Source organism: Mustela putorius, unplaced genomic scaffold (genome assembly GCF_011764305.1).
Source record: "Mustela putorius furo isolate JIRA1106 unplaced genomic scaffold, ASM1176430v1.1 tig00003853_pilon_pilon_pilon, whole genome shotgun sequence".
NCBI lineage: Eukaryota > Metazoa > Chordata > Mammalia > Carnivora > Mustelidae > Mustela > Mustela putorius.
Genome location: NW_025422005.1, coordinates 1,109,972 through 1,129,079, shown reverse-complemented (window position 1 = coordinate 1,129,079; position 19,108 = coordinate 1,109,972). Strand labels below are relative to the sequence as shown.

Here is a 19,108-nt window from a genome sequence, read left to right as displayed (position 1 = left end):
CGCGCGCGGCCCCCCGCCCCCGCCCCCGGGGCTCGCCGGCCGGCCCGGGACCTGCCTCAGGCGGGCGCCTCCCTCCGCTTGCAGGCCGCGGCGTCTACGTGTACCCGAACCCCTTCTTCCGCTACGACGGCGAGTGGAGCGGAGGAAGGATGCACGGTGAGGCTCCCCGCGGCCGCGCGGCCCCGCACCCCCGCACCCGAGCCCGGGACGGCCGGTCCCCGCAGGCTGAGAGCTCGCCGGGCGGCACATGCCCTCCCGGGGGCTCCGGGGCACCCGGGGCAGCGGAAGCCGCAGCCTCGACGTCCTCCTGGGGTCAGCTAGTCCGTCCCTGCCCAAGCGGGCGCCGCCGTCGCGGTTTCTGTTGACGAGTCGCGCTGTGTTCCGCGGTGCGAACCGAGACGTGCGCGGCCCCCGCGCCCCGGCTCCCCGCGGCGGCGTCCGCGCTCGCCGCGCTGTGGGCCGCGCCCGGCCTCCGCCCCGGAGACCGGAGGAGGAAGACGCGGTCCGTGTGAGGACGACTGCGCAGCCGTCTGACACATGAAAAGGAAAAGACCCGAAATCTTGATATTTGCAAGGATGGGGAAGGCGCGAGAGGGTATTACCGAAGGGAAGGAAGTCGGGAAGACAGACGGCCTGTGGCCTCAGTGCACGGCTCGCGAGAAGCAGATCCGAGGGGCAGGGGGACGAAACAGGAAAACCGAGGGCGGCCCCCGCGGGAGATGCTGAGCCCCAGGAAACAGTGGGGCGGGGGCAACGGACCGGAGGCGCCTGACGGAATGAGCCCTGGGTGTTGTGTGCAGCGGCCCAACCCCTGAATTCCACCCCGGCGACTAGTCCACAGTGCACTTACCTAAGTTGAACTTTAAAAAAAAATTTTTTTAAGGGAGAGATTACCTGCTTCTACGGAAAATCTCAGCATTAAAAGGAAGTCCTGAGCCTGAGCAGCCGGAGCCCCCCCAGGGGCGAGCCCCGACATTCCCGTGTGGACCCGCACACAGTGTGACGACTGTTTGGGGATTCTGCCTGCTCACCTCCCTGCCTGGTTTTCCGCTGGAGCATTGGTCTTTTAGCATTTTCTCATGTGAGCCCTTTTTGTGTCTGCTTTTGTCTGAAATCTCTGCTTCTCTTCCTCTGGGCCAGACGTGCAGACGCATGTCTGCGACCCTTGCCAGAGCCTGGCCTGGACAGCAGGGTTCCCCCTTTTTATTTTTATTTTAATTTTTAATTTACTTCTTTTTTTTTAAGATTTTATTTATTTATTTGACAGACAGAGATCACCAGTAGGCAGAGAGGCAGGCAGAGAGAGAGAGAGGAGGAAGCAGACTCCCCGCTGAGCAGAGAGCCCGATGCGGGGCTCGATTCCAGGACCCTGGGACCATGACCTGAGCCGAAGGCAGGGGCTTAACCCACTGAGCCACCCAGGCGCCCCTGTTCCCCCTTTTTAAATGTATTCTTGAGTGCCACCCTGTGTCCACAGACTCCGTTTCTTCCGGCCCTGGTCCTGATGGAGGCCGGGTGACTGCCGTGTCCCCTCTGAGGAGGTTAGGATGGGTCCTCCCTGCAAGTGGACGGTGCTGCTGTCATCCCAGCTGAGACAGTGGGGCTTAGTTATGTGTCGACAGCGTTTTCATGGAGAAACATGTATGTGGGTGAGTTTGCAGTGAGCAGGCGTGGGACGAGAGGCCGAGCCGAACACAGGCCTGAGAGCTTCAAAGTCCAGGTCTTCCCTCGGGGAAACCAGTCCCGCCACGCGTGGGCAGCGGGGGTTTCTCCGGCTTCGGTCTGACTTCACATCATGATTTCTTTCCCCAGGCCAGGGCAAGCTGCTGTTTAAAGACGGGAGTTACTACGAAGGCGAGTTTGTGGACGGGGAGATCACAGGGGAAGGCTGCCGGCTCTGGGCCTCATCAGGTTAGGGGGGACGGGTGCAGGCGTGCTGACTGCTCTCTCACAGACTGTCTCTGCTGTAAGGTGTCCCTGGCTTCAGGGTGCAGAAGGCACCTCCATTTGGGAAGCATGGGCCCCCCGTTTCCATCCTGTCCCCCACATCAGCACCATGCCAGCCTAGGGCCGGGGCAGCCCCTCCCAGACCTTCTCGGGCAAGCGTGGTGGTGGTTCTCCCGTGGAGGGAAGCCCAGCCCCACAGGTTCTGACCCACAGAGGCCTTTGCCCTTGGGCCCCGGGATGCCGCAGAGGAGATCCGCGCCCACACAGTCACGGGACGGCGGGACCGAGCCCACCTAATCCTAGTTCCTCCCGTTCGCCACAGTGAGCAGCAGATGTGCAGACTCGCCCACGTGTTCTGCAACGGCACTTGCTGCCCCCGTTGGTCAGGGCGGGGAGGGACAGGGCTGGACCCGCAGGGACACAGGAGCAGCTCTAACCCCGACTGCTCTTCTCCACGTCTGCCCCAGGGGACACCTACTCTGGACAGTTTGTCCTGGGAGAGCCTCAGGGATACGGCCTCATGAAGTACAAAGCTGGCGGCCATTACGAAGGGGAGCTCACCCACGGCCTGAGAGAAGGTCTGACGCCCACGGGAGCCGAGTGCGGCAGGGGGCTCTGTGGGGAGCCCTGGGCCCCAGCGCGCCGCCCTGAGATCTGACTCTGGGCCTGACGTCTGCCCGGCAGAGCCGGCCGCGCGCCTCTCTCTGTCCCCAGAACCACGTGGGCTGCAGTTCCGTGGGGGGGCCGTGGCCCGGGGACCCTGCCTGCTGGGGCTGAGACCGTAGGGCGCACCTCAGTTCCCTGCCGTGCTTAAAACCCAGCGGCTCAGAAAACCGCTGTTGAATTACTGGCCTGCAACCCCAGGGCTCAGCCGCCTGCCCCTGGCTCGGCGAGGTGAGGTTTCCGGCCCCACATGCGGTCGCCCCTGCGGTGGTGGTGCTCAAGCAGGGCTGGAGGGTCCTGGACCCTGGCCCAGAGCCTCAGTGCTGCTGGGAGGCAAGAAGCGGCGGGTCCTCTGAGAACGGGCTGCTGGACAAAGCCAGTCAGGAGGGCACAGGCTGGGGGCGAAGCAGGGTCTGCCCCGGGGGGGGGGGGTGTGCATCCCCTGCCGCGGAGACTGAAGCACTGGCTGTTGTAGACGAGCCCCCAGAGGCCAGGCCCGCAGCCCCGCAGCCTCTGGTCCTGTCCTCGCACGGGGAGGCGCGCTCACAGGCGTCTCGCACCACACAGCGAAGCTCTCACACTTGTCCTCTGGCCTTCGTTTTCTTTTTCTTTTTTTGAGATTCATTTGTTTCAGAGAGAGAAGGCGTGCCGGCAGGGGAGGGGTGAAGGGAGACTCCAACACACTCCCTGCCTAGCGTGTGAGATCATGACCTGAGCTGAAACCAAGAGTCGGACCTTCCCCCAGCAGATCCCCCAGGTCCCCCGTCCTCTGGCCTTTAGACCAAGGGCCTCTGAGTTGGTCACTGGAGGCCCAGCACTGCCCTGTCTCTGTGAGACACAGTTTCCCGTGGACTGACGCCACGGCAGAGCCGTGGGGTGGCCCCAGCCAGACAGCAGGGCACTCCAGCCTCAGATGCTGGGGCCTGGGGGAATTTAAGGGGTGCCCCTCCCACCCCCGCTCAGCGCCTTTGAGAGCTGGACCCTAGAAGCACTTTCACAGGCGTGACAGTCCCTGGGGCCACGCCGAGTCACAGTGCTGTCTTCCCCGGGCGCCCCCGGCCTGGGAGGGTGACCTGGTTCCTGGAATGGAGCTGACCACGGCTCTCGTCCTAATCCACCGCCGCTCTCTGGGGGCAGGGGTGGAAGCAGGGTCCCCCACAACAGGAGGCAGGAAGTGACGCTCGCTGCCCTGGGCTCCCTCCCTAGGACACGGGCACCTGGTGGACCAGGACGGACAGGCCTACTGGGGCTCGTTCCATAACAACAAGCGGCACGGCCAGGGGCACATGGTCTTCCGGTGAGTATGCCGCCCCCTCCCCGGGGCGTCTGCAGCACTCAGGCGTCTGAGCTCTCAACAACTGACACTGGTTACTGGTGCGTTCAGTAGGGAGAAACTCTCTGCCGGGTAAACGCCTGGTGGAAGCTTGGGCAGTGGGAGGGGGACGGGCGGGGCCTCTCTCGGGCACCCGGACGCGGTGGGCCTGCCTTGCTGTCGGTTGCTCGCACATGATGCCGCCACGGCCACGTGTGGTTCACAGCGACTCTTCCTCAAGCCTTACATGCCTGCGGGCCGGGCGGGTCGGGCCGCCGGCCGCTGCCATCACTCCCTGCTGAGCGCCGGGGCCGCCTGCCCGTCCACAGCAGGCCCTGGCAAGGCATGAGCTCATGCCATCTGCTTGGGCCCACGTTTGCCTCGGGCCCGGTGGCGCGTGCTGAGCCCCGGCCGGAGGAGCGGGGCTGAGTCAGCGCCGCCACCTGGCCCTCCGCAGTCTGAGAACAGCCCCTGTGTCTGTGTCCCCAGGAACGGCGACAAGTACGAAGGCGACTGGGTCCGGGACCAGCGTCAGGGGCACGGGGTGCTGTTCCGTGCCGACGGCTCCACCTACAAGGTACCTGGAGACGTGGCCGGACCCCAGGCTCTTGGGGGCCCCGCTGGGGTCCTTGTGCCACTGGACACCCTCATGGGGCACCTCCATGCTGCTCCGCCCCCCCCAGGGCCAGGGAGGGCGGCCGCCCCGCCTGGGAGGAAGTGAGGGAAGGGCCTCGGCTGACACTTGCCCTGTCTGGCTCCTGTGATGCCCCGCACCCTGCCGTGTCACCTGTGGGAATGGGGTGATGCTTCTCGTTCCCTTGAGGTCACCCTTGGGGCCAGTGACGGGTTTCCGATGAGAAATCCCCGCCTTGATAATGTGAGGGCACAGGCGAGGCTGCGCACCCCTCCGCATTGCGCAGGCCGTAGCCCTCGGGTCTGACCAGGGCCGCGGGGGGTCAGGATGTACACGCAGGTGAGGGAAGACCTCACTGGGACCCCAGAATCCATCATTCATTTTTCTTATCGGACACTGGCCACGTGCCCAGCTGGGACCCAGCGGAGTCGGGGCCAGCGACGTGCGTCTCCTGCGGCAGTTGGTGGCCAGAGTGATGAGTCGCCCCGTTGGCCCCGCAGGCAGCTGGGGGCTTCGGGCCTGGCCAGCCTCGCTCCTGTGCCGTTCTGTGAGCTAAGCCCTACATGGTGGCGAGAGCCTCCACGGCTTCTGGACGGCACGGGCGGGGCGGGAGGGCCGCTCCTGGGGCAGGAGGGCAAGGGCGTGGTCTGGCAGGAGGTCCGGGAGGGGCCCAGGGAGACCCCGGCCTCCGGGGCTGGAGGGGGGTCGTGAGGGTCGCAGGAAGTGCTGGAAGGAAGCAGTGGTCCCCTCTCTGCGTCTGAAGGTCCCTCCTTGTTCCGAGGGCACTGCGGCCATCAGGAGATGGGAGGGGACAGAGAACAGCCCGGGGGTTCGGACGGAAGACACCAGCCTCACTGGCAGGTCAGATGTCGGGGCAAAGACCGGAGGAAAAGCAGGGGCGGCCTCTGGATCTGGGACCTGAGCATCGGAGGAAGACGGTGCCCGGGGTCGAATCCCGCGGGGAGACGGGAACGCCCACATGTTACCGTGGAAATGGGCAGCCAGTGGAAGGCCCCGTGGACACCCCCAGAATGGACCTGGGGCCAGCCTGCGTGGCCAGGCTCCTCAGGAAGGGAGACTCGTGTGTGGTGACGTCGCCACGGTGACTTCGCCATGGTGGCTGCGACGCCCCTACTGAATCTGGGGCCACAGGAGCCCAGGTGCTGCTGTACACGGCCGTTCACGCGGATCCTGCCACTGCGGAGACCGCATCAGGCAGCCGGGGAGAGACGACGCGGGGTCCAGCTCCCGCAGCACGGAGCCAGACAGGAAGAGTGGCTTTGGGCCGAGAGTGGTAACAGAGCTGGCAGCGTCGCCAAGACAGCAGCTGGCGGGGCGCCCGAGGGGGCAGCTGGCGTCCCGGCCCCGTGCAGCAGTGCTCCAATGCTGGCCTGGAGCGCGGACGGCCCAGGAAGGCTGTACCCCAGCCTTGGTCAGGGCGGCTGGCAAGGGCCAGCGTCCCCCGTGCGCATCCGTGTCGCTGCCGCCCTGCTGCTTCTATGCCAGGGGCCATCCGCCCAGTCTCACAGGGCCAGCCGTGGGGCACAGCACGGGCACCTCAGACAACCGTCCATGGTTCTCCAGAGCTGCAAAGAGGGAGACACGGGGGCAGGTCTCCGTCCCCTGCCGCCCCGCCGTGCCACAGCTGGCACCCATGCCAACGTGCAAACCAGCCCTCGAGGGGCCGGGGAGGACAAGCACCAGAATATTCACGCCACAGGCACCGGCCTCTGTCCCCAGCCCTTCCCCCCATGGATGAGGACACAGGCCCAGCGGAGGGGCGGGGAGTTCCGGACTGGAGCCCCAGTGAGAGTCGGGGGGCGGCTGCATGGCCTCCGACCCGGGTGGGTCCCCTCACAGCCGGTCGGGCCGGCGGACCGTTCTGCTCTGCGGACCCCAGCACTGCCCTGTTGCTGGAGGCTTTTCTGGCCCTCGGCCCCTCCGCCACCCGCCGGGCCTCACTAAAGGGCTGTGGCTGCCCCCGGGGCCTCCACGCAGGCCTCCCCTGCATGTCAGGGCTCAACCCGGAGGAGACCAGGGCAACAGCTTTCCACACTCACTGCAGGCCGACCCGGGGCGCCCGCCTCCTGCCCAGCACTCCACCAGGGGGCAGCCCAGCCCCGGAGCAGGGCCGCCCGGCAGCCCTCACGGGGGCTTCTCCCGCTTGGGAGACATTTTGCTCCAACTTGAGCGCTGGAGCCCGATTTCAGCCCGAGCCGCCCCAGGCTGCTGCTCCTGCTGGCCAGGCTGCCGCCATCCCCAGGTGAGGAGACGTCCACTCGGACGGTCGCCCCTCAGAGTCACAGGCTGCTCTGTCCCGGCCTGCGGACCTCAGGACCCCCACGCGCCCTCGAGGGAGGTGACATGTCCTCAACGAGGGGCACCTCCCACAGGAGTCAACATGGAAGGCTGGTCGTCCGGCCACGTCTTCCCCAGGATGCAGACTCGCGTCCACACGCATTTCTGTTTGCTTGGCAACCTGCCAACTTTCCGGAGCGTCATGCCCAAGGACCTGGGACAACCGTCCGGCCGCCTGCTGCTGTGAGTGCTGCTGGGACGCCGTCCTCCGTGGTGCTTGCCGTGTCTGTGGGTCGTCCCAGCCACGCACGGCGGCAGGGACGTGTGCAGCCACCTCGCCACAGCCCGGACGCCGATGAGACGACTCCAGTGGCACCCAGGTCCCAGAGGGCAGACGTGGGGGTCCCTCACGGCATTCCTCGGTCCTCTGGCCACTTCCTTAACCAGCTTCCAGAAGGCCGTGCAGACGGGGCGCGTGGAGAAGGGCTGCGCCCAGGAAAGCCGCATGGCGACCTCGGACACGGTGACCTCAGACTCGGAAACCTCGGACACGGTGCCCGTAGACACACGGCACTCTCGGAGACGGCGCAGCACCCACCACCACCAGCGTTCATTCTGGAGCCGTTGGGAGACTTCACTCACGGTCTGTCTCCAGGCCTGGCCCATGGGGAAGGCGCAGGCTCCGGGGCCAGCGCAGGCCTCTCCACGTTGCAGGGACGCCTCACGCCTGACCTCCGACCCCCGGTTATCAGGTCACCCCGAAGCCCAGGCAGCATGGGAGGGAGCTGGGCGCTACCCTGAGGCGTGTCTCCCGCGCGGCCGCGCGTTCCCTGGGCTCCCACGGAGCAACAGTCAGCCTCCTTTAAAAACATCTCTGTGGGCCGTGAAACGGGCCTCACGTGAAATGCGCGGCTGTTCCGCTAAGGGCACGGCTCGGGGCGTGAAGCACAGCCCACTGTCGCGCGCCCGTCCCCACCGTCCGTCTCCAGGACGTTCCATCTTCCAGACTGACGTCTGTCCCAGGAAACGCTAGCCCCCGACCTGTGGCACCCACCCCGCCACTCTCTGACTCGGCGGATCTGACTCCCGCGGGGCCTGTGCTGCGGGGAGCGCTGGTCTCTCTGAGCTCAAAGTCCTTGAGCTCCGGCCCTGCCCCTTCCTCTCTCAGGCTGGGTAACAGTCCGTCACGCGGAGGGACCCGGTGCTGCTCCTCCTCCGTCCACCCACGGCCCCCCGGGGCTGCTCCCACCGCTGGGTCCTCGTGAGCGCGGCTGCCGGGGTCGTGGGGTGCACAGCGCTCAGCCCCTGCACCCAGGTCTTCGGGGCGCATGCGCAGAAGACGAGCTTCTGGACCACGTGGTGGCTCCCGGCTGGATTTCTGGGGAACCCCACGCCGCTCCAACAGCGGCTGTGCATGGGTTCTGATCTGTCCACACCCTCGCCTGCACTTGTCCCTCCTGCCCTTGAAGACGGCCGTCCCCGCGTGTTCTGGCACTGCCCACAATCTAGCGCCCACCGTTGCCGCCGTGGAGGGATGTGGCCTCCGTCCGTCCTTGCTGGGCTCGTCTGCCCGGCCTCACCCTCCTTCCCGGCATATCCCTTAGCTGGACTGCCGGCCCTGACAGCGGCTGTCACCCGGGGAGCACAGGCTCTGCCACACACACACGGCCGGGATGCATGAACCATCCTGTGCCTACAGGTGTGGCAGGGTCTGTGCACCTCTTGCTTTCTTCCCAGGGAGTGCCGGCCCCCACATGAGGCCCTTCGGCAGCCGCAGACCCCACTCTCTTCAATCCCGAGCTGCCCAGAAAACTGTCCTGGGCCCCTCTCACCACAGATCTACCAGCTTCTGATTTTTATTTATTTTTGAGATAATTTTATTTCCTCGAAGATTAGACAGTAGAGGCCGAGCTGTCCCTTGGCCGTGTCCTATGTCAGCCGAATCGGACAGAGAACCTGCCAAACCCAGAGAAGGGGAAGTTCCAGGAGGGGTGGCACCTGCAGAGGCGCACTCAGGACCGCATGAATGGGGGAGTCGGGCCCCCCCCGCCCGCACGCCGTTAAGTCTGCCTTCCCGTGGCACGTGTGCCTTTGCCCCAAGGTTCCTGCTGCCTCATCACCAGATTCCCCAATGCAGACCGTTGTAAGGAGCCTTTAAAATGTTAGTCCCTGGCAATGTCCACTCCTGAAGATCATGTTCCAGTGTCTTCTGTCGACATAAAAACAACGTATCCCTAAGCCAGAACTGCTTCTCCCTCTCCCGTCACGGGAGCCGCATGGGCGGGATTGGGGCGGCTCATCTTGGAGAGAACGTTTCCTGCCTCTGCTACCCACTGAAGGTTCTGCCCGGATCACCCCCAGGCTCCGGGCTTGCACCCGCTGGACCACCTCCAAGGGACATGCGGGCAGGCGTGCCCAACAGCGGCAAGCTTACTGGCTCCTCCAGGGGACGTGGCTGTAGCACAGTGACCCCCGCAGGCACAGGGCAGCCGCTCCTAGAGGGACAGAGTTCAAAAATCCCTGGTGGAGCCCAGGAGCCAGTACCGCTCCGTGGAGGCGAGCCATGTCCCCCGCAGAGAGGAAGCAGATCCAAGCTGTCAGGGAACCTCGGTGACTGTGCAGCAGAGCGGTCCCTACCGTGTGTCCGCAGGGTGGTCCCCACCAGCAGCTGCCAGCTTCCGGCCATCCCTGGGCGCCTCTCCACGCACGCTGGCTGGGTTTTTCGGGTTGGCTTTCCCAGAGGGAGGCCTGCTGGTTGGTACACCTGCTTGCTGCACGGGGCCGGTGGCCGGCCTTCTGTGCATCCTCCCCTGCTGGCAGCTCCCAGCCGCCGCTGTGCTCACCTGCGTGTCTTTGGGAATGCCGCTGGCCTTTATGTGCCCAGGCCACCCTTCACAGCCCAGGAATGTGGGGCCCTGACTGCAGGGGTGCACGGCACACAGGACAGTCGGGCGTCTGGGTCTGCTCACACACAGGGGAGGGGTCTGGACTGCCAGAGCCGTCGTGGGGGCCAGCGCCACACTTTGTCCTCTGTGTGGTCTGCACGCCAGCAGGCAGCAGAAACAGACACAGAAAGGCAGCAAGAGCCACAGTGCACACCTTGACATCCGAGGAACTAACAAGCAAGGTCGTGGAGATCCAACACAATAGCCGTGACCCTGCTCTTGCTGGGGACACGGATGAGCAGGAGGCACACCTGTGCCCCGACGTGCCGGCCGGCCTGCGTGTCCATGGCAACCCCACAGGCTGCCCCACAAGCTGGAGACACAGGCCCCTTGGATAGTCCCAGGGCCCAGGCAGGTGGCCTGGCGCCACATCCGCTTATGTGACCTAACTCCAGACCACCCTTTGCTGGTCTACAAAGTCGTGACCTCCGGACGGTGGTCCTCTGCTGCAGCTCCGAGGTTCGACGACAGGGGAGGCCGTCCCAATACTGCCCACGGCGGACACTGGGGAGCTGGGCCATTGGGCCCTCGTGGTGTGGCCACCCAAACCCTGGGCCACAGGCAGGACGTGACCCATGTGCCAGGCTGGACGTTCAGTGTGTGCTGGGGGGCACCGGGGGGCGTGGGGAGGCAGGTGGAGAAGCACAGTAGCTCTTCCCTCGGAAAGGAACATAGAATCAACAGAAGAGGCTCCCTAAAATGAGAATCCAGCTCTTCTCACAGTTTATTCCCACCACGTGTGCCCGGGAGAGCACCCAAGGAGGCTCTCATCCCAGTGGCCCAACTGTCCTGGGAGCTATGGGCCCGCAGAGGGGGGCCCACCACGGAGGCATCTGCAACACCCCCTTGGGGTTCCAGGGGCCCCCCAGCAGCTTCCGGGTGACAGGCCTGGCTCCCCGCCATCCCACAAGACCATTTCCTAATGCTGAGTCCTGTCCCGCCGGTGTCTGTGGTGTGGACACAGCCCCCTGCCCCCTCTTCCTGCAACACCCTACGGCGCACGAGCCCTCAGCGGGGCCGAGAGGGGTAGGGAGAGAGCCGAGGGAGCCCCCACCCCGGGGGGATGTGCCCCCAACCATCCTTGGGGGCAACCCCCCCACACCCCCTCCGTGCGACGCTTTTTAAAGTATTGGTTCACGTTCTGTGTGCAAGTCAGCTGAGAAAGGGCAGAATTTTCGAAGGTATGATTTATAACATCAATTAAGATTCCGCGCTGCTGGGCAAGTTACGCTGTGCCCTGGAGCACGCCTGTCCTGGGGAGTCCTGTGTTAGCGCTGCAGACACCCAGCCCCCCCAGAGGCCCCAGCAGCCTGTGAACGACCCAGGAAAACAGTGGAGAGTAAGCACAGAGCCCCGCATGCCCCTGGAGTGGGTGTGGGACACATGGTCCCACCGGCCGCCCTGGACATCTCTGGGTGTGGGAGGACCCGCCAGTCTGCTCCCTCTCGGGCAACCCGAGGCTGTGCCTTCCTCCAGGAAGCAGCGTGGGTGCTTAGCAGAGAGAGGACGGGCCGACGGAGGGAGCGCGGAGACAAGAGGTGGCCGTTCTCACGGCGGCAACAGCTACGATGCAGACGACGGGCCAGCAGCCAGCTCCCGGCTTCGAGAGCCTCTCGGCCTGTCCTGAGCCTCACGCGGCCCTGAGGGAGCCGGCGAGAGTTTATGACTAGCGTCCGTCCGCCTGTCCATGGGAGCTCTGACGCCAGGCTCCAGGAGGCCAGGGAAGGATGTCCGCTAGGAAGCGCCGCAGGCTTGCGCTCCATCTGGCGGGAGCATCTGGAGCCCCGCGACGGGGAGCCTAGCGAGGGCGGAGTGGACGTCCCCGCCGCGGGCGTGGGCGGGGTCGGTGCTCTGTGCACACCAGACTCCGCAGCCGGTTTCCAGCGTCTTGAATCCCAACTTCCCACGGGGAGCGCCCCTGAGCACGTGGCCAGGCTCCACGGGCCCCACGCCCCGCCCCAGCACACCTGCACGGGGACAGGAGCGAAGACCGGGAGGCGAGGGCAGGGGCAGGCCTGCCCAGGGCACTCAGTGGGCACAGCTCTTGCCCCTGGGAGGGCGGAGGGAGACCGGGGAAAGGTGAGGGGCCCCTCATGAAGGCTCTGTTCTCCTGGAGGCACAGCCCCGCCGTGGCCGCCGCCCCCAGCCTGGGCCCCTGTCGGGGCTGACCGCGTCCCACTGTAGCAGCTGTTCCTGCCAGGCCTGGAGACTGAGCCCCGTGGTTCTAAGTAGAGGGCACAGCGGGTGCTGGGGGCAGTGGACGTGGCTTGGCTCCTGTGGGGTTTGCGTTCTTTTGGCTGAGAGTCCTGTCGCCTGAGTTGAAACCGGTGACTTCTCAAGTCCGAGGATGGTGTCGTGAGGGAAGGGGTTTCCTGGCAAACAAACCAGTCCGGCGGCGTTGTCACATCCAAGCCTCACCCGCCGGCTCCCAGCAAGCAGAGTCCCCAGGGGCAGGGGCTCAGCGTGCAGGCCCCCTGCCCTCCCAGGATTTTTTTTTTTAAAGATTTTATTTATTTGTCAGAGAGGGAGAGCGAGCGAGCGAGCACAGAGTGGGAGGCAGAGGCAGAGGGAGAAGCAGGCTCCCCGCCGAGCAAGGAGCCCGGTGTGGGACTTGATCCCAGGACACTGGGATCATGACCTGAGCCGAAGGCAGCTGCTTAACCAACTGAGCCACCCAGGCCTCCCTGCCCTCTCAGGATTGTCCCCCACTGACCCACGGACAGCAGCCCAGCCCAGCATGCCCTGCTGTCTCCCGCCCAGGTCCTTTTGCCCATCCTATTGAGAGAGCCGTCCCACCGTGCACACACATGCACACGGGTACACAGATGTGCACACGGACACGCAGGTGCACACACGTGCACACATACACAGGTGCACACACTTGCACATGGATACGCAGATGCACACGTGGGAGCAGGGGCGCATACGTCACCCCAAGCGTGGACACACGTGCGCAGTGACTCCCTGATTGCAGGGCCAAACGCCCATGCTGGCTCTAGAGTGGCCCCCGCAGCTGCCACCAGGCTCCCTGCCCTGAGTCAGGACAACAGAGTGGGGCCCACAGATTGCAACTCCAGGGCCTCACCTCCACTTCGGTCCGGCCCGTCACCTGCACACGTGAGCCACTTCCTGGAGAACGCGACCTCAGCCTCGCATGGCCCTGAGCGTCCTGGGAGCACCACGAGGGCACCCGAGCCGTCATGGGGCTGACTCGGCTCTCTGGGCCTCCCCTGAGGTGGGGGGCAGTCTGGCACCCCAGCAGGCAGCCCAGCCCCTCCTGCCAGCTGTCCAGTGCCCTGGCCCAGGGGCCAGCTGTGCTGGAGCCTGGCCATGGAGGTCCTGCCCCCACCCTGCAGCCTGACCTGGCCCCACAGCCCTGGTGCTCGGTGACTCTGTTCTCCAAGTCGCCCCCCGCGGGGCGTCCGAGTTCTGCAGAGCAGCGGCTCTCAGGGCCATTCTCACAGCCCCGTGGTCCCTCATGGTCCCGCCCAAAGGAGAGCCGGGCGCTGAGCTGCCTCCCACGGCACCTGCGTGCAGCGCCCTCCGCGTGGCACTGACAGCGCCCGGGCCACGGGAGAGCAGGGCAGGGACACGGGAGCCCCGTTAGCTCCCTCAGAGGAGCGCATAGACCCACAGGGCTTCCAGCCGGTTTTTCTTCTAACAGGAGGACCTTGACGTTTTCCACGGAAGCAGTTGTGGCTCTCACATTGTCCCCACGCCGCTGTGCCTGCGGTTCAGAGAGGCTGCTGGGGGGGGGGGCTGCACGCGGGCTCCGAGGGCCCCTCAGGGGGCTTGTTGCTGGTGGGCTCCTCGCCGGCACCAGTGTAGTCTCTACTGTGCTCCCAGGGCCCCGTTTGGAGCGTTCGCATATGAGCCATTGTCCCCCGACTCCGCGGCTTCTCACGGTTCCACTGCAGAGGGACTTGGAGGCCAGGGCGGTGCCCCGTGATTGCCGCCCCTCGGGGCTGGTTTTCCAGCAGCCTCAGTCCTCGCCTGTGGCGGGGTTGGTGCTTGCAGGGACCCCGGCCTCCGCCTGCGGTCTCGTGTCGTCCGTGGGCTCTGAGTGCACACGGCTCTCTCCGCAGGGACAGTGGCACGGTGATGTCTTCAGCGGCCTGGGCCAGCTGACCCACTGCTCCGGGGCCGTCTACCGTGGGATGTGGATCAACGGCCGCCCGGTGGGTAGGTGCCTCTCCCGCCCTTGCCTCGCCTGTCTTCTCGTGGGGTCATGGCGGGGTCTGCTGAGTTCTGTCTCCGATGGCCACAGGCGCTCGCACAGGGATGCTGAATCCGGAGGTGTTTGGGGTCAGGGGTGAAGTAGGATCTAAACCCCCAGCCCCTTTAGGAAAAACACATTCCAGTCGGGTTTCAGAAGGGCTCGCGACTGGTCTGCCTTCGGCTCAGGTCAGGATCTCAGGGTGCGGGGGGCCTGGGGGTCGAGCCAGCCTTCCCCAGGGCCCCCCGGGAGTGCCTTTGTAACTGTGCCCTGGGAAGAGACCCGGATCCCAGCTCACCCCACGTGCGGGCTCCTGGACGCCTGGTGGGGCAGCCTCTGGCAAGGGGGCATAGGATGTGTCCTCGCGTCCCCCCAGCAGAGTCTCAGCCACCGCCAGAGTCCACCTAGGCCCGCTGAAGCGGGCTCTGGCCTCCCCCTGCTGAGGGCCGGGTCGTCCCCCCTCAACGGAGCAGGGCTGTCCAGGCCGACCGTCTCCGCGAGGCACCTGCCGCCCTCCACACTCGCCTGTGGGAGCCCCCTCCTGACCCGCACGTCCTCTGTCAGACTCCGTCCTGTCCTAAGCTTTAACGACCCGAACCCTGGGGACGCAGGGGGAGCGGACACCGAGAACGCCGTCTCCAGCTGCTCCGACCCCAGAGGCGCCCCGCACGTCTGGCCTGTGGGTGGCCACGCCCCGGCCAGCTCCCCAGCTGGTGTCCAGGGCGCCCCCCCAGGCACACGTGGAGCCACTGACCAGACGCAAGGAGGGCGGGGCCGGAGTCCCAAGCAAGCAGAGGGTGTGCGGGAGCGCCCCCCGTGCAAACCCGAATGCCCACGAGCCCTTCGCTCACGGCCCTTTGGCGCTGGGTGGGCTTCCGAGGCCTCTGTAGTGTGACCAGCTCTGCAGTAAGTTGCTTAAAAGTCCCAGCTGGCCTTCAGGATGGGTCACAGTCTCACTCAGCGAGGGCCCAGGTCGCTGGGTGGGGTGGCACGGGCAGGGGACTTCCAGTCACGCGTGTGATAAAACCGCACATCCCTCCCCCTGCGGTGCCCTGGGAAGCGCGGCTGTTCCGTGGGGGGCCCACGTGGGGGCCTGGGCTTGCACGGACCGCGGCCCCACCGGCCCCGCCATTCAGCTGTGCCGCGCTCTGCTCTGCTCTCTCCCAGCACAAGCCAAGAAGATCGTGATTTTGGGTCCGGAGGTGATGGACGTGGCTCAGGGCTCTTCCTTCACCGTGAGCGTTCAGCTGCAGCAGGACAGTGGGGAAGTGGCCGAGGGTGAGTGTCTCCAGGGTGATGGCTGCAGACGTCAGGTGCTTAGGGTTAGGGACGAGATGCCCTGTGTGGCTTCGGGTACGGGGACACCCGCGGTAACTCCTGTGTGGCTTCGGGTACGGGGACACCCGCAGTAACTCCTGTGTGGCTTGGGGTACGGGGACACCCGCAGTAACTCCTGTGTGGCTTCGGGTACGGGAACACCCGCAGTAACTCCTGTGTGGCTTCGGGTACGGGGACACCCGCGGTAACTCCTGTGTGGCTTCGGGTACGGGAACACCCGCGGTAACTCCTGTGTGGCTTCGGGTACGGGGACACCCGCGGTAACTCCTGTGTGGCTTCGGGTACGGGGACACCCGCAGTAACTCTTGTTTTGTCCTCCTCTCTGGAGCCTTGGCAGAGGGGGCGTGTGAGTCCCGTGTGCGTGCATGGCGTGTGCCCATGGCCGTTGCGCAGCTCACAGGACGATGCGTGGCTTCTCGGGGCTGCTGGAGTCTGCAGGGGCCTGTGCCTGACGAGGGGCGAGTTCCTGTGTCCTCCATGGGTCATCAGGGGAGGACAGATGTCCAGTCCAGCTGTGTTTTGGGGAATGGTATCCGTGGAGTGGCGACGCAGAGGTTGGGCATCTGACCTGCCAGAGCCCTTCCTGCCCATGAGCAGATTGCCTGGTGCAGAGAGGGGCGTCCTGGCCTGGCGGCAGGGCGGAGGACCCTGAATGCATCCATCAGCGCCCCGGCGGACACGGTGCGGTGGCCGGGGCAGGACCGCCGGCAGTACATGCCTGCCTGAGACGCTTAGTCTCTGCTAGTTTGCTTGGGGTCAGCAAGCTTTGACGAGGGCACCACGAGCAGCACCGAGCAAAGACAGTCACAGTCGGTTCATTTTAGCAACTTTATTTTGGTGTCGTTTTTATGGCTCGAAATTCTCGAGTATTAAGTGATTCCTAGATTTTCAGGAAATTTACAGAGTAGAGTCCAACCAGCCCCCGGTTCTGCTTCAGACCATTTCCTTCGCCTCAGAAAGACCCCTGCTGCCCGCTGGCAGCCCGGCTCCCACAGCTGTGCCCTCTGTGGGCACTTGGATGAGTAAGTCCCACAACCCATGGCCTCTGGCTCTGCATCAGTGACCAGTGTCCTTGGCTGCGGTGACCCACGGGGACGTGCTGGCACTTCACAGACCACGCCTGTGCCTGGTTTCCCGTCTGGTCTGTTGGTGGACCTTCAGTTCCCTGCACTTCGGGCAGCTGGGAAGGTTTGGGGCACGTTCCGTGCGGGCTGTGTTCTGTGTGTCTCGGTCATGCACCCCTGAGTGGAGCTGCTGGGCCAGATGGCAGATTGATGTGTAAACTCCCCAAGGAACTGCCAGACTGCTTCCCAGAGTGGCCACACCAGCCGCATGGGGCTCGGTTCCCCCCAACCCTGCCCATCCGCAGCCATCCGGGACTGCCAGCCAGCCTGCTGAGGCCCTGAGTCGCACTTCCCCCCCAACTGTTGGTGCCGAGCAGCTTTTTGTGTGTTCCCTGGCCTTGTGTGCATCTTCCCTAGAGAAATGTTTATCCAACTGTGCCGTCCGTTTTTTTAAATGTTTGCTCTTCTTGTTTTTCAGTTATCGGAGTTCTTTATGTATTCTGGATACTAGTTCTTCATCAGTTACATCTTTGCAAGTCATTTATTTTCGTTGTGTCTCATCTTGTGATTTTCCTTAAGCATTTTTAAAGTATTGACTGATTTGAGAGTGAGAGTGGGGAGAGGGAGCTGAGGGAAAGAGAAAACCTCAAGCAGACTCCTGCCGAACACAGAGCCTGAGTCGGGGCTCAATCCCACAACCCTAAGATCATGACCTCAGCCAAAACAAGAGTCGGACGCCTTACCGACTGAGCCACCCAGGTGACCCCATCTTGTCATTTTCTTAATGCTGCCTTCTCAAGTGCAAAGGTTTTTAATTTTCATGAAGATTTGTCCATTTTTTCTTTTATAGATCATAATTTTGGTAATGTATGTAGGAATGATTAGCCCGACCCAAGTACCCAAAGATATTCTCCTGTTTTCTGCTAGAAGTTTTGCTCTTGCATTTCTGCAGTCCATTTTCAGTTAATTTTTCTGGATAAGATAAAGTTCTAAGTTCATGTTTTCTCTTGTAGTACCATGTGCCGGAAAGACTGTCCTCTCCCCATCGAAATGCCTCAGCGCCTCAGTCGAGGGCAACTTCACTGTCAGAGTGAGGGTTTGTGCAGACTCTGGGTTTTGCTCCGTTGACCCATATGTCTATCCCCACACCACACCATCTTCATTATTGTAGCCTCACTCTGAGTTTGGAAATTAAAGACTCCTTCGATTCTGCTTTCTTTTTTAAAATTGTTTGACTATTCTGGGAACTTCATCTTTTATACAGTTTTTTAAGGATCAGCTTGTCAGTTTCTGCAGAGGGGGAAAAAAAGCCTGCTGGGATTTTTGTTAGGGACCGCTTTGACTCTGGCCGGGAAGAGCCACCATGAGCCGCACTGCGTCTTCCCATCCATGAACATGGGACACCTCCTCATCTCTTTATATCTGTACTTTCTCTCGCCAACGCTTTGTAATGTTTAGTGTGCAAGTCTTGCACTTGTCTCATTAAAGTTATTAATAATGATAAGTAATTTATCAATATTTTGTTTATAACTTAGTTATAGTTGGTTCAGTAATTAATGAGTCATGTTTGTTCTTTTTATATTATTATGGATGGATTTGTTTCCTTACCTTTATTTCAGGAATTGCTAGGCTACAATTGATTTTATTTTTTTTTTAAGATTTTTATTTATTTATTTGACAGACAGAGATCAAAAGCAGGCAGAGAGGCAGGCAGAGAGAGAGAGAGGAGGAAGCAGACTCCCCGCCGAGCAGAGAGCCCGATGTGGGGCTCGATCCCAGGACCCCGAGATCATGACCTGAGCCAAAGGCAGAGGCTTTAGCCCACTGAGCCACCCAGGCGCCCCGGCTACAGTTGATTTTAAAACATTGATCTTGTGTCCTGTGACCTTGCTGAACTCATTTGCTAGCTCTGCTGCTTTTCCTGAGGATTTCTTGGGATTTTGTTATATGGAAAATCATGTCATCTGCAAAAACATCCAGTTTTGCTTCTTCCTTTCCAGTCTGAATGTGTTTTCTTTCTTTTGTCTGCAATAGTTTCCATTCCCACTGGCAGTGACCAAGGTCTCCAGCGGCTCGGCGTCCCTGCCGGCATTTGTTGCCGTCAGTCTTTGTAGTACTCGCCATCCTACTGGGATGAAGTGTGTCTCACGCTTCGGATACGTGTTCCTCTAATAAGTAATGATGTTGAGCATCTTTTCAGATATTTATTGGCCATTTGTATGTCTCCTTTGGAGAAATATCTATTCATATATTTGCCCATTTTTAAAAAATGGGTAACTTGGGTGGCTCAGTGGGTTAAGCATCTGTCTTCACCTCAGGTCATAATCCCAGAGCCCTGGAACTGAGTTCCACATCAGATCCCCTGATCAGCGGGGAGCCTGCTCTTCCCTCTCCTCTGTCCCTGCTTGTTCTCTCTCTCTGTGCCAAATAAAGAAATAAAATCTTTAAAGAAATTAAATAAAATTAACATTTTAACAATGGGTAATGTGCCTTTTGATTGTGAGTTATTAGGACACAAACAAGAAAGACAAAAAGGTGTTTGTCTCTTTATGTATTCTGGATATAAGTCCCCTTATCAAATATCTGATTTGCAAATATTTTTTGCCATTTTGTGCATGGTCTTGCAGTTTCTTAATGGTGTCCTTTGAACACAGAAGGTTTGAATTTTGGCAAAGTGCAATTCCTTTACTT

At 62.4% G+C, this 19,108-nt stretch overlaps 1 protein-coding gene across 9 annotated transcripts in view; it reads left to right on the top strand.

Annotated features, from left to right (window-relative positions):
* Positions 1 to 19,108, top strand: part of MORN1 (MORN repeat containing 1) — a 49,224-nt gene that overhangs the window by 548 nt on the left and 29,568 nt on the right. For 4 of the 9 annotated variants that reach the window (XR_006601614.1, XM_045063566.1, XM_045063565.1 and 1 more), the window contains exons 2-9: positions 85 to 156; positions 884 to 1,081; positions 1,813 to 1,911; positions 2,415 to 2,525; positions 3,817 to 3,907; positions 4,412 to 4,499; positions 13,885 to 13,981; positions 15,183 to 15,293. Coding sequence is in view for 8 of the 9 variants with exons in the window: in XM_045063566.1 (XP_044919501.1) it covers positions 85 to 156; positions 884 to 1,081; positions 1,813 to 1,911; positions 2,415 to 2,525; positions 3,817 to 3,907; positions 4,412 to 4,499; positions 13,885 to 13,981; positions 15,183 to 15,293 (867 nt within the window). In the remaining variant the exon portion in view is untranslated. Of the gene's footprint in view, positions 1 to 84; positions 157 to 883; positions 1,082 to 1,477; positions 1,650 to 1,812; positions 1,912 to 2,414; positions 2,526 to 3,816; positions 3,908 to 4,411; positions 4,500 to 13,884; positions 13,982 to 15,182; positions 15,294 to 19,108 lie in introns of all 9 variants that reach the window. The other 5 variants (XM_045063572.1, XM_045063569.1, XM_045063571.1 and 2 more) reach the window with 4 other exon arrangements.